At 43.0% G+C, this 13,823-nt stretch overlaps 1 protein-coding gene across 2 annotated transcripts; it reads right to left on the reverse strand.

Annotated features, from left to right (window-relative positions):
* Window positions 1-2,796: 2,796 nt before the first annotated feature.
* On the reverse strand, window positions 2,797-11,886 carry LOC115148969 (acetylcholine receptor subunit gamma). 2 transcript variants are annotated; one of them, XM_029691333.1, is made up of 11 exons: window positions 11,287-11,886; window positions 10,684-10,817; window positions 7,990-8,034; window positions 7,669-7,778; window positions 7,213-7,472; window positions 6,745-6,945; window positions 6,177-6,291; window positions 5,942-6,056; window positions 5,511-5,718; window positions 3,624-3,757; window positions 2,797-3,367 (listed from the first exon to the last, which is right to left on the reverse strand). In XM_029691333.1, exons 1-11 carry the CDS (start codon window positions 11,354-11,356, stop codon window positions 3,200-3,202), a joined length of 1,560 nt encoding a protein of 519 aa, XP_029547193.1. In that variant the 5' UTR covers window positions 11,357-11,886; the 3' UTR covers window positions 2,797-3,199. The 2 variants fall into 2 exon arrangements, with proteins under 2 accessions (XP_029547193.1, XP_029547192.1); XM_029691332.1 differs by lacking the exon at window positions 11,287-11,886 and having other exon boundaries at window positions 10,684-11,279.
* Window positions 11,887-13,823: the final 1,937 nt, after the last annotated feature.

Genomic DNA, 13,823 nt, shown 5'->3' on the forward strand with positions numbered 1-13,823 from the left:
GCCCAAAGAAACATCAAAACATGATCTTAAAGGTGTGTAGCCTATTCTTATGTAACTCAAAAGTTGGTCAAAAGTTGGTGAGGGTAGGTAACAACATCTCCACCCCGCTGATCCTCAACACTGGGGCCCCACAAGGGTGTGTTCTCAGCCCCCTCCTGTACTCCCTGTTCACCCATGACTGCGTGGCCATGCACGCCTCCAACTCAATCATCAAGTTTGCAGACGACACTACAGTGGTAGGCTTGATTACCAACAACGACGAGACGGCCTACAGGGAGGAGGTGAGGGCCCTAGGAGTGTGGTGTCAGGAAAATAACCTCACACTCAATGTCAACAAAACAAAGGAGATGATCGTGGACTTCAGGAAACAGCAGAGGGAGCAGCCCCTTATCCACATCGAACGGGACAGTAATGGAGAAGGTGGAACGTTTTAAGTTCATCGGCGTACACATCACGGACAAACTGAAATGGTCCACCCACACAGACAGCCTGGTGAAGAAGGTGCAGCTGCGCCTCTTCAACCTCAGGAGGCTGAAGAAATTCGACTTGTCACCAAAAACACTCACAAACTTTTACAGATGCACAATCGAGAGCATCCTGTCGGGCTGTATCACCACCACAACCGTAAGGCTCTCCAGAGGGTAGTGAGTTTTGCACAACGCATCACCGGGGGCAAACTACCTGCCCTCCAGGACACCTATACCACCCGATGTCACAGGAAGGCCAAAAAGATCATCAAGGACAACAACCACCCGAGCCACTGCCTGTTCACCCCGCTATCATCCAGAAGGCGAGGTCAGTACAGGTGCATCAAAGCTGGAACCGAGAGACTGAAAAACAGTTTCTATCTCAAGGCCATCAGACTGTTAAACAGCCATCACTAACATTGAGTGGCTGCTGCCAACATACTGACTCAACTCCAGCCACTTCAATAATGGAAAAATGTATGTAATAAATGTATCACTATACCATCTACTGCATCTTGCCTATGCCGTTCGGCCATCACTCATTCATATATTTTTATGTAATATTGTTATTCATTCCTTTACACTTGTGTATATAAGGTAGTTTTTGTGAAATTGTTAGGTTAGATTACTTGTTAGATATTACTGCATGGTCGGAACTAGAAGCACAAGCATTTCGCTACACTTGTATTAACATCTGCTAACCATGTGTATGTGACCAATATAATTTGATTTGGTTGTGCTTGGATTCCCATATGATTCTAATCAAGACTTGGACTCAGGCAAGCAGTGTTTTGGAGGTGGTCTGGAGCTACCTCAGTCTTCAACATGGTCTGATATTTAAAAACCATCTCAAACTGCCATTTCAAGATTGAATAGCCACATATTGTATGTGCACCCTCTCTACAATGATCCAAACAGTCTTTTGATAAAACATTTATTAGATTTAATTATTACAGTATTAATAACATAAAATACTAATAACACTCATTATACAGTATTTTTGTGTTGTCTAAAACAAGTACAACACAGTACTTTCAAGTAATGGTTTGAATCTCAAAAGTTTGTACTGACTCTATGTACCATCCAACACATCCTCTTAATACTAAAACTCAACATATTCAATGTCCATAATGTAAATCCAGGCTGTATCGCAACCGGCCGTGATTGGGAGTCCCATAGGGTGGCGCACAATTTGCCCAGCGTCGTCCGGGTTTGGCTGGGGTAGGCCGTCATTGTAAATAAGAATTTGTTCTTAACTGACTTGCCTAGTCAAATAAAGGTTCAATTTAAAACATTAAAAAAACTAAAAAAAATACACAAATTGTTGTATGAATTGTTGTTCATGATGATTGCATAGATTTGATTTGTGTATGCTAACATCAGCAGCACAGGGATTTTAATTGTGTAGGATTGTAATTGTATACAAAAAAGTAATATATTTATATAACATTTTAAAAATGAGGCACAAATTGGACAGAAATGAAGGCCTCAGTTTATAACTTTTAATTAAGTCTCTGTGTCATTGTGTCATTCTTAGAAATTAAACAGAACAATTCACTTAACCATGTAAATGTATTGTGTGTAAATTAAAGTAACTAGTTAAATCAAATATTCTTACAGTATATGGTCTTCTTACATTGCATTGTATCCATCAGTAAAAACCTGTGTCACATATAAACTGAGTATACCAAACATTAGGAACACTTTCCTAATATTGAGTTGAACACCCCCCCTTTTGCACTCAGAACCGCCTCAATTCGTCGGGGCATGGACTCTACAAGGTGTCGAAAGCGTTCCACAGGGATCCTGGCCCATACTGACTCAATTGGTTGCCACAGTTCTGTCAAGTTGTCTGGATGTCCTTTGGGTGCTAGACCATTCTTGATTTCTTGATACACATGGGAAACCGTTGAGCATGAAAAACCCAGCAGTGTTGCAGTTCTTGACACAAACCAATGTGCCTGACACCTATTACCATACTCTGTTCAAAGTCACTTACATTTTTTTTAAATTCACCTTCTGAATGGTACACATACACAATCCGTGTCTCAATTGTCTCAAGGCTAAAAAATACTTATTTAACCTGTCTCCTCCCCTTCATCTACATTGATTGAAGTGGATTAACAATTGACATCAATAAGGGATCATAGCTTTCACCTGGATTCACCTGATCAGTCTGTCATGGAAAGAGCAGGTGTTTTGTATGCTCAGTGTACCATACAGTGAGATACAAGAAAAACAAGAATTGTGCAGGGTATAGGTGATCTGCAGCGTCCTCCTACGGTGGTGTGTAAAGACTAAGGTATGAATAAGGTTGAAGGCTAAAACAGAGATCTAACTTCTTCATTTTGTTCTAACATAACAAAGCCCACAAAAGGCCACAGCAGACTTGTTGAATTCATTTCACAACTGCTTCGCCACAAACTGTTCGAGGTTTGTGGCATTTTCATGTCACAGGCCTTATAAAAATAAAATGCACACATGTAAATCACACATAACAATAAATGGTTAAGCTAAAACTCAAAACACAGTATGAAATATTTATCAAAAAGGATGACGTCATATCAAGAAGATACCATTTTCAGTCATCTACTGCTAAAAAGACAAATAAATAAGATAAGTAAGAGTAAGAAGTGAATAAATCTTATCTCTCAATGATATGAAGACGATGATGATGTGTCCTATAACCTGTGACCAGGTTAAGGGGGGGGGGGGGGGCTTGCCTTGCCCCCCTAACTGGGGAGGTATCGTTTGTTTTCCCCAGGGAATGGAAAATCTGGGACGGAGTTGAAATGTCCCGTGAGGAAGATGGCGACCGTTCCGATGGAGAAGAGGGCCATGGCCACCCAGAAACAAACCTTGTCAATCATCTTCCCAATCAATACCCAGCTCTCCATTTCCTATGGGACAGTTAACGGTGAGTCAGAAGGGGGTAGAAGTGGGGAGATAATAACCCACAATGTTCTATCAGGATTTCTCAACTCTCAGCTCATCATGGGCCAGTATTCACAAAGTGTCTCAGAGTAGGCCTTTTAATCATAATTATTTATTTTATCACAAATAAATCTGGATCAGCACTCTTTGTGAATACGGCCTTGAACTGGCTGAATTCAGATGAAATTGACCCCTGATCCCCAGAGTAAAAGCAATACTTACTGATCCAATGTCATTTGCTTGCTTTGTGCTCTCAGTGATAAAGTTACAAGCATCCACACATTCCTTGATCTCAGGAGCAGCTTGGGCGAGGCTCTTGTACAGGCTGGCTGTGGTGCTCACATCAATACCATCCACTAGAGGGTAGCAGAGACACATCAATACCATCCACTAGAGGGTAGCAGCGACACATCAATACCATCCACTAGAGGGTAGCAGAGACATATCAATACCATCCACTAGAGGGTACCAGAGACACATCAATACCATCCACTAGAGGGTAGCAGAGACACATCAATACCATCCACTAGTGTAGCAGAGACACATCAATACCATCCACTAGTGTAGCAGAGACACATCAATACCATCCACTAGTGTAGCAGAGACACATCAATACCATCCACTAGTGTAGCAGACACATCAATACCATCCACTAGTGTAGCAGAGACACATCAATACCATCCACTAGTGTAGCAGAGACACATCAATACCATCCACTAGAGGGTAGCAGAGACACATACAGTAACCTAAAAGGTACGCTGATGATGGACCACAGTACTAATCTTTATCCCCTCTCCTTTTGCCATTGATTGTGATACTTATTTATAATACCAAATACAACCAAAATGCTTTTTAAAACCAATTCAAATTGAGCCAGACATCTATTCAGAAAAGTGGCTTGCTGGATAATGCACATACATTCCACTCCGTATTTATTTGGATAGTGAGGCTAAAACGTTTAATTTAATTCTACTCCAGAATTTTGGATTTGAGATCAAATGTTTCATATGAGGCGACAGTACAGAACGTTACTTTTTATTTGAGGGTATTTTCATACATATCTGTTTTACCGTTTAGAAATGAAAGCACTTTACGTATTTAGTCCCCCCATTTGAAAGTGTCATATTTGAACAAAGTAATTCATAGTATATTAAAGTAGTCAAAAGTTTAGCATTTGTTCTCATATTCCTAGCACACAATGACTACATCAAGTTTGTGACTCTACAAACTTGTTGGATGCATTTGCAATTTTTTTTGTTTCTGTTTAGGATTATCTTGTGCCCAATATAAATGAATGGTATATAATGTATTGTGTTATTGTGGAGTCACTTTATTGTAAATAAGAATATAATATGTTTCTAAACACTTTTAGAATAATGTGGGTCCTACCTTGATTACAGATAATCATTCATGAATCGTGAATAATGATAAATGTGAAAGATTTACAGATGCACAAAGATCATACCCCCAAAACATGCTAACCTCTCACCATTACAAATAACAGGGGAGGTTAGCATTTTATATCATACCCCCAAAACATGCTAACCTCTCACCATTACAAATAACAGGGGAGGTTAGCATTTTATATCATACCCCCAAAACATGCTAACCTCTCACCATTACAAATAACAGGGGAGGTTAGCATTTTATATCATACCCCCAAAACATGCTAACCTCTCACCATTACCAATAACAGGGGAGGTTAGCATTTTGGGGGGGTATGATATTTATGCTTCTGTAACTTACTCACTCATCACATTATTCACGATTCAACACAATCCAAAACAAAATAAACTGCAAATACATCCAACAAGTTTGTAGAGTCACATGCTTGATGTAGTCATTGCATGCTAGGAATATGGGACCAAATACTACACTTTTTACTACTTTAATTAACACACTATAAGTGCATTTCTCCAAATACTTATGACACCTTCAGATGGGGTTACTAGATACATAAAATGTGTTCATTTCTAAATGGTAAAACAGATACAGTATGTATGAATATACCCTAAAATAAAAGGTGACATTCTGTACTGTCGCCTCAAATAAACATTCCCCCATGTGCTACCCTTCGCTCCCTACTAGTATCTCTTTCCTTAATCTTACCAAAGGATCGTGTGAGGCCATGCCTCTCTCTCTGTTTGTCAAACATCATCTCGCTGCGTGGTTGTTTTAGCACATACTCCTCCGCTCTCTGCATCAGGCCGAACGAGCTACGCCGTCGCTCCCTCACTCCATTCACCTCCGCCTCCGCCTCTCCATCGTCCACCAGAGGGTCCATGCCCAGGAATCGAGGGACAAGCTCCAGGAAGACCTGAACAGAGGAGAGGAAAGGTGGAATAGGTATTAGTTTGGCAAAGAAAAGGTTGAATATTCGTTCTAATAAAGTAGCATTTTATCATATCGTATTGTTTCTTAATACAGATGACATTTACTTTGTCCATTCTACGTTTGTTTGGGCTAGTGTTACAGGAACCTTGATTTTGGTTTTGATTTCGAATTTCTACCATGTTATTACACAGTTACTGCATACATACGTGTTTGATAGTGTGAGACATGGTGTGGGTATTTGGACTGCGGAGGGAGATGTTGAGCACCACGATTTGGTTGGTGGCGATGAGCGTTGTCACAGACATGACAAAGATCAGGTACCTGGGAAGAGAAGAACAGACAGATGTGGATGGAGACGGATTTGGGCTCTCTTATGGATTTACAGAAATACTGTATATGGAGGAAGGCAGTAAGCAAGAGACTGGAGAAATTCTTACTCACTTGCCAATGAGAGGGACATTGAGAGATGTCTCAGGGACCTTCTGAGCAATAAGAAAGAGGAAGACAGTCTGAGCCAGCAGGACAGAGATGGCCACAGTCAACTTCTGTCCCCCAGCTGTGAAGGGGACAATGGAGAGTCAGATGGGTACAGAAGAGTGCTTTTCCCATCATCACCCTCAGCGATGACAACAGGCATATTATATTGTACTCTAGCAATTCCAGACATAACATGAGAGTGTTCAAGTGTTTCCAAATGCTTCCAAGTGCTTTAGTTGGGATGCAGGAACCTATTGACATTCTATTGCACAGGCAAACCGAGTCCAACTAAAGTCCAACAACATACAGTGCATTCTAGAGTTTGAAACTCAAAACCATTAAATCTATGTTGGAGCATTTCTTAAATATAAATAATTTGAAATAATAGTCAATATACAAAGCAACACTAGTAACTCTAGCGGACAACTGCTAACTTCAGTTGGTGATGGAATACTGCATCATCTTCCCGTTTCACTAACCCTAAGTTACACCCTTACACCACTGACCAATCAGCACCAACGCTGCCACTGACCCTGTGCAGGTAGGAAGTAGGCCAGGACGACCAGGGAGGAGATAAGTGAGCAGGGCAGAATGATGTTGATGATGTAGAACAGAGGTTTCCTCTGGATGACCAGGTTGAAGGAGATCTCCTGGTACTCCAGGTCATCAGGAGTGTAGCGGGAGTTGATCAGCTTCCTGGCTGGCCGGTGCTTTATGGCCCACTCACCATTCTCTAACAGGTTGGAAACAAAGACACTGGGATGAGTAGAAGCCATTTCATTAGGATTGGACCGGTTGACGGGTTGTGTCAGTTGTTTGCAGATAGGTGTAGAACTACAGATTGATTTTGAGGAACTACAAAGTTTCATATACTGTATTTGGGTCACACATGCAGAACCAGAGTAGTAGTGGAAAACTATTAAGGGGGGGTAGTAGGTTTTGAAATAGAATTTATTCAAATCCATAAAAACAAAACATTGCAACATTAGTGTGTGTATACCAGTGAAGGCCTCAGGATCAATGTCCACCCACTCAATGGGCTGTTCAGTCTCCGTGTCAACAGCCAGGATGATTTCCAACTCATTTGCACTGTATGTCTGGGACCTAAAGACTAAAGTGCAGTTCTGGTAGTCAAAGGGGAAGTAGGTGATTTCTATGGCACATGTGCTGCGGTAGATAGCTGGAGGCAGCCAGTACATGTAGCCACTGGAGTAGATTAACACATTGGCATAGTAGGCCACGTCAAACTTGCCATCAATGCTGCAGAGGAGGGGGGAGAGAGGAGAGGGAACAGAGGAGGGAAAGAGAGGAGGTGGAAGGAAAGGGTAGAGAGGGCGATCAAAAGAGTTCAAGAGTCTATTGGTGAAAACATAACAGTGCCACAGAAGGAGGGAAATCAGAATGAGTAAAAAAGCCAAAAGAAAAATAAATTGAAAGCCCTCCTCTACTGACTCACTTGTTCTCAAGGACAATGTCAGGAAGCCACACTGTGTTGTAAGGCACACGGATAACCTCGATGCCAAAATACTCAGAGGTGTTCCAGGCCAGGCGAATATCATTCCATTGCTGTGGGATGGAGCAGAGGGTGAAGGCAGAGTAGAGAGCGTGAGAGGATCAGAGGGAAATAAAAGACACACAGCTAGAAATCAGGTAAAAGTAGGAGAAAATAAAAAAACATAAATAATCTAGTCAAAGACGTATGCAGGAAACACATGATAAACTAATTGAGAAGATACAATATCAAAAAAAATTGGTAAACAATGAGAGATGCACTCACAATCTCAATCCAGACATTAGTCGTGAGAGTCTCTTCCTTTTCGTTCTGTAACAGAGGAGATATATTATGGTCTGATGCAGACATTTGTCTATTTTAATTGGGTAGCCTACATAACTTTACAGGAATAAATGTGGAGGTGCAGTGAGATTGTGAAAGGGTATTTGGTAACTGTGGCAACTCTATGGGATTATGCTGGGCAGTTTGATATGTGATAGTACTGTACTGTACCTAGGGCTGTTGCGGCCACACTGTTGCCACCACACCAGCGGTCACAAGTCATGAAGGCAGTCAAATTCCACATTACCATTTACTCATGGTAATTAGGCTTCTCCAAGCTCTGATGCTGCTGCTGGTCATTAGTAGCCTACCAAACTTACTAACTGCCTGGTACTCAGCACTCTATTGTCCCTCTAATCACTCTGACATCCATTCAAATGTATTTGAAAATCTAATCAAACACTGAGAGCCCATGAGCTCATGTTGGGCAACATTTATATAGGCTATGCAATTGCAGGAGAAAACACAGTGACCACTAATAAAAAGGATGCCATCAGCTTTCTATAGGCTCCGCCTACCATATTTATTTGTCAACTTTTCAACTACAGATGGCGCCGGGGAGGATGGCTGCCGCTCATGGGCTCTTAACCAACCGTGCTTTTCTGTTAGTTTTTCGAAATCTTTGTAATTTATTTTGTATATAATGCTGCTGCTACCGTCTGCTATGACCGAAAAGAGATTCTGGAACAGCGATTTCTCACCTTGAACTGTACGAAGAATTTCTCTTTAAAAAGTCAGATGAAAGGGATTTACTCCAGACACCCGAACAGGCCCTCATCCCCGTCATTCGCAGTAGAAAGAGACTGAAAAGATATCGCGGATAGAGATCGGGGTACCTTGTGAGGATCCGCCAACGAGTGGCTAATCTGCCCTTGCCATCCGTACTACCGGCCAACGTACAACTGCAGGAAAATAAATTGGACGAACTAAAAGCACAGATATCCTATTAACAACTGTAATATCTTATGTTTCACCAAGTCGTGGCTGAACGACGACATGAATAACATACTGCTGGCATTAAAGTGGCCGGGGACATTAATGCAGGGAAACTTAAATCCGTTTTACCTCATTTATATCAGCATGTTAAATGTGCAACCAGAGGGGAAAAAAACTCTAGACCACCTTTACTCCACATACAGAGACGCGTACAAAGCTCTCCCTCACCCTCCATTTGGCAAATCTGCCCATAATTCTATCCTCCTGATTCCTGCTTACAAGCAAAAATTAAAACAGGAAGCACCAGTGACTCGGTCAGTAAAAAAGTGGTCAGATGAAGCAGATGCTAAACTACAGGACTGTTTTTCTAGCACAGATTAGAATATGTTCCGGGATTCTTTCGAAGGCATTGAGGAGTACACCACATCAGTCACTTGCTTCATCAATAAGTGCATTGATGACGTCGTCCCCACAGCAACTGTACGTACATACCCCAACCAGAAGCCATGGATTACAGGCAACATCCGCACTGAGCTAAAGGGTAGAGCTGCCACTTTCAAGGAGCGGGACTATAACCCGGAAGCTTATAAGAAATCCCGCTATAACCTCCGACGAACCATCAAACAAGATCTTTTCAAATCATCATTAGAGTCACATCATGCAGCCTTACAATGTATTAAAAATCAAAACATATAGCCCAACGTTTGTAGAACAATTAAAGTTACATTAATAACTCTAAATTATGCGAATAGGAGTACCTATTTCTTTGTTAACCGCTCAACACAGAATAGCTGCATGAGCACACTCCCTCAAATCGTTTGGAGAAAATATCCTTTCTATTTTATTCAGCTTTGTTCAATTGTGTTCTTCATACTATAAAATAATGCCACAGAATTCTGAGCAAATCTTGTTTGCTAAATGAACTAGTGTAGCCCACAGCCATTTGTCATAGCCACATCAGGACCTAACTTGGACAACTCAGAGTATGCTATTCTGTTCTTCTGAAATAGACTACATTTTCTTCATATCATGCTTCTTTAGACCTGTCTAAAAAAACAAAAAAGGATTTATTGTGAAGGTGTAGGCTATATTACATGGATTCATTAGACTTTTTTAAATGTAGACATTCCAACGGTCTGTGTGTGGAAGCCAGGAGATGCTAAATGTGTTTTTGTTAATTAACGGTCAATTACCGTGAGGCCGACAGTTATTTGCTTGACAATCACTGGCTGATTAAATTTCGTGACCACCACAGGACTGTTTGGTAATGCGTATGGAATGTTGTTGGGTTGCAGCAGGTGTGTAAAATGTGTGTGTAATATGTTTGGTATGTGTTGTGTGTTGTTATATGGCATTGTTATGTTGCAGCAGTAAGTCAAGTCAAGTTTATTTGCAAATGCACAGCAGAGGAGGCTGGTGGAATGAGCTATAGGAGGACAGGCTCATCTTAATGGCTGGAATGGAATAAATGGAACAGAGTCAAACATGTGCTTTCAATATGTTTGATGCGTTCCATTAATTCCATTCTAGCCTTTGCAATGTGCCCCTCCTATAGCTCCTCCCACCAGCCTGCACAGGATACACGAGGTAAACAGGACAATGAAATGCCTGGTTCAATGGAATTCTTATTGAAATGCGTAATGTGTTTAATGTATGTGTGTTGTTGGCGTTATACTGCATCAGGTGTGGTCTGTCTCTCACCAGGGAGATGAGGTTGGTGAGGATCAGCTTGACCTGCACCTCCACCTTGTCAGTGGGGTGGGCCGCTGGACGGATGTTCTTGTTGTAGCCTCTGAACAGGTCCCCAATCAGCTTAGACTCCTCATTACAACTCACTGCACAAGGCAGGGAGCGAGAGAGAGAGGACACCGTAGAGTGCCATGGCAATATATGATGAGATATGGGTGGAGTAAAACCCATAGGGACTACAACACATAACACTTACCATTTCAAACGACCCATAACACATAAAATACCAAATGACCTTAAATGGTCAGTGACAGATTGCTTTGCTAAAATCACCCATTGAACCCTTTTCAATTTACATGTTTGACATTTAGGCATGTCAACCCTAACACCAAAAGTTGTAACAATGTTTGTGAAAGTTTTCACAGCGCCTATAAAAACATGAACATGACATCTGCCTCACAGGAACAATAATAACAAGCCCATAGAAACATCAAAACAACAGTCTCAGACACATTTGGCATGGAGACGGAAATTAATAGTCAAAACACCGAGAGGTGCCATTGCCAAGAGCCTTGATCTTGGCCATGAGAAAAAACAATCAATATACGCACTTACCTGGTATTGTCACACCCCAGAGTAGGCCTGCAGTTGCAATCAAACACGTCCAAAAGGAGTGCGTTGCCATCGCAAAGTTCACTGCTCTTTACGCACAGTTCCAGATTTGAGTGAAGTACAAATTCAAAGAAAGAGAAAGCGAGAGGTTATTTCTGAATGGCTCGTCGTCTCCTTTATCCCGCTGCCCCTCGTCTCGCTTCCCCAGCTGTCGCTACCCTTGGCTCGGGTTACACACCAACCGGGAAGCGCTAAACTCGGTCTTAAAGTCACACTCGGGTCGTTCATAAAAGTAATCATTATCATTATTCTATGGGGTAGTTATGACAATACTCCGATTATGAAGGGGACCTTTTCTGCTTGATATGTCAGCGGGTTTCAAACTAGTAATAGCCCACAACGTTCTGAATGTAGGCTGGAATGGGATAGTGTCCATTTACAAAGTAGCCTTATCTGTTTTACAAATATTGCATCTATAGGCCCAATATGCCTAGACCACAGCTGACCACTTCGAAAACGTGCGTGCGTGTGTGTGTCGACGCTACTGGTGGGCAAGGTGAACAGGTGACGGGGATCCAGTGTGGAAGCCGCTCCATTGCACTGCCCCCACTCTCTACCCGGGGAGGGTATAAATAAATAGTGTCTATGCTGCGCTCCTTGCAGTTTGCACTGCGGGGCTCCGGTGAAACGGGAACAATCTCTGGGGGATTGGGGTGGGGTGGGGTGGGAGGATTTTGTCACGATGACGGCTGGTTATAGACGACAGATAGGACGGGGTCCCGTGAAGATGAATTATGTACCAGGGCATGTGTATGTATGTGTGTGTATTCAGATTGGAGACGCCGGATGCGCCTGTCACATTTCGTTGAGTGACCAAACACCAGCCAGTGGCAGCAGAGCAAGCGCTGCAGTGACTATGTGCGCAAAATGCCGTGTACTCCGAGCATGCGCTGACCAAGTGTCTTCACTGACATTTTCAACCTCTCCCTGTCTGCGTCTGTAATACCAACATGTTTTAAGCAGACCACCATAGTCCTTGTGCCCAAGAACACTAAGGTAACCTGCCTAAATGACTACCAACCCTTTAGCACTCACGTCTGTTGCCATGAAATGCTTTGAAAGGCTGGTCATGGCTCACATCAACACCATTATTTCAAAAACCCTAGACCCACTCCAACAGATCCACAGATGATGCAATCTCTATTGCACTCCACACTGCCCTTTCCCACCTGGACAAAAGGAACACCTATGTGAGAATGCTATTCCTTGACTACAGCTCAGCGTTCAACACCATAGTGCCCTCAAAGCTCATCACTAAGCTAAGGACCCTGAGACTAAACACCTCCCTCTGCAACTGGATCCTAGACTTCCTGACGGGCCGCCCCCAGGTGGTAAGTGTAGGTAACAACACATCCGCCACGCTGATCCTCAACACGGGGGCCCCTCAGTGGTGCGTGCTCAGTCCCCTCCTGTACGCATGACTGCATGGCCAGGCACAACTCCAACACCATCATTAAGTTTGCTGATGACACAAAAGTGGTAGGCCTGGTCACCGACAATGATGAGACAGCCTGACCGTGTGGTGCAAGGACAACCTGTCCCTCAACGTGATCAAGACAAAGGAGATGATTGTTGACTACAGAGAATGGAGGACCGAGCATGCCCCCATTCCCATCGATGGGGCTGTAGTGGAGCAGGTTGAGAGCTTCAAGTTCCTTGGTGTCCACATCAACAACAAACTAACATGGTCCAAGCACACCCGGACTGTCGTGAAGAGGGCACGATAAAACCTATTCCCCCTCTGGGGACTGAAAAGATTTGGCATGGGTCCTGAGATCCTCAAAAGGTTTTTCAGCTGCAACATTGAGAGTATCCTGACTGGTTGCATCACTGCCTGGTACGGCAAATGTTCGGCCTCTGACCGCAAGGCACAACAGAGGGTAGTGCGTACGGCCCAGTACATGACTGGGGCTAAGCTGCCTGCCATCCAGGACCTCTACACCAGGCGGTGTCAGAGGAAGGCCCTAAAAATTGTCAAAGACCCCAGCCACCTCAGCCATAGACTGTTCTCTCTACTACCGCATGGCAAGCGGTACCGGAGTGCCAAGTCTAGGACAAAAAGGCTTCTCAAAATGTTTTACCCCCAAGCCATAAGACTCCTGTACAGGTAATCAAATGGCTACCTGGACTATTTGCATTGTGTGCCCCCCCTCAACCCCCAACCCATCTTTTTACACTGCTGCTACTCTCTGTTTATCATATATGCATAGTCACTTTAACTATACATTGATGTACATACTACCTCAATTGGGTCGACCAACCAGTGCTCCCGCACATTGGCTAACCGGGCTAAGTGCATTGTGTCCTGCCACCCACCACCCGCCAACCCCTCTTTTACGCTACTGCTACTCTCTGTTCATCATATATGCATAGTCACTTTAACCATATCTACATGTACATACTACCTCAACCAGCCTGACTAACCGGTGTCTGTATGTAGCCTCGCTACTTTTATAGCCTCGCTACTGTATATAGCCTGT

Source organism: Salmo trutta, chromosome 15, assembly GCF_901001165.1.
Source record: "Salmo trutta chromosome 15, fSalTru1.1, whole genome shotgun sequence".
NCBI classification, from domain to species: domain Eukaryota; kingdom Metazoa; phylum Chordata; class Actinopteri; order Salmoniformes; family Salmonidae; genus Salmo; species Salmo trutta.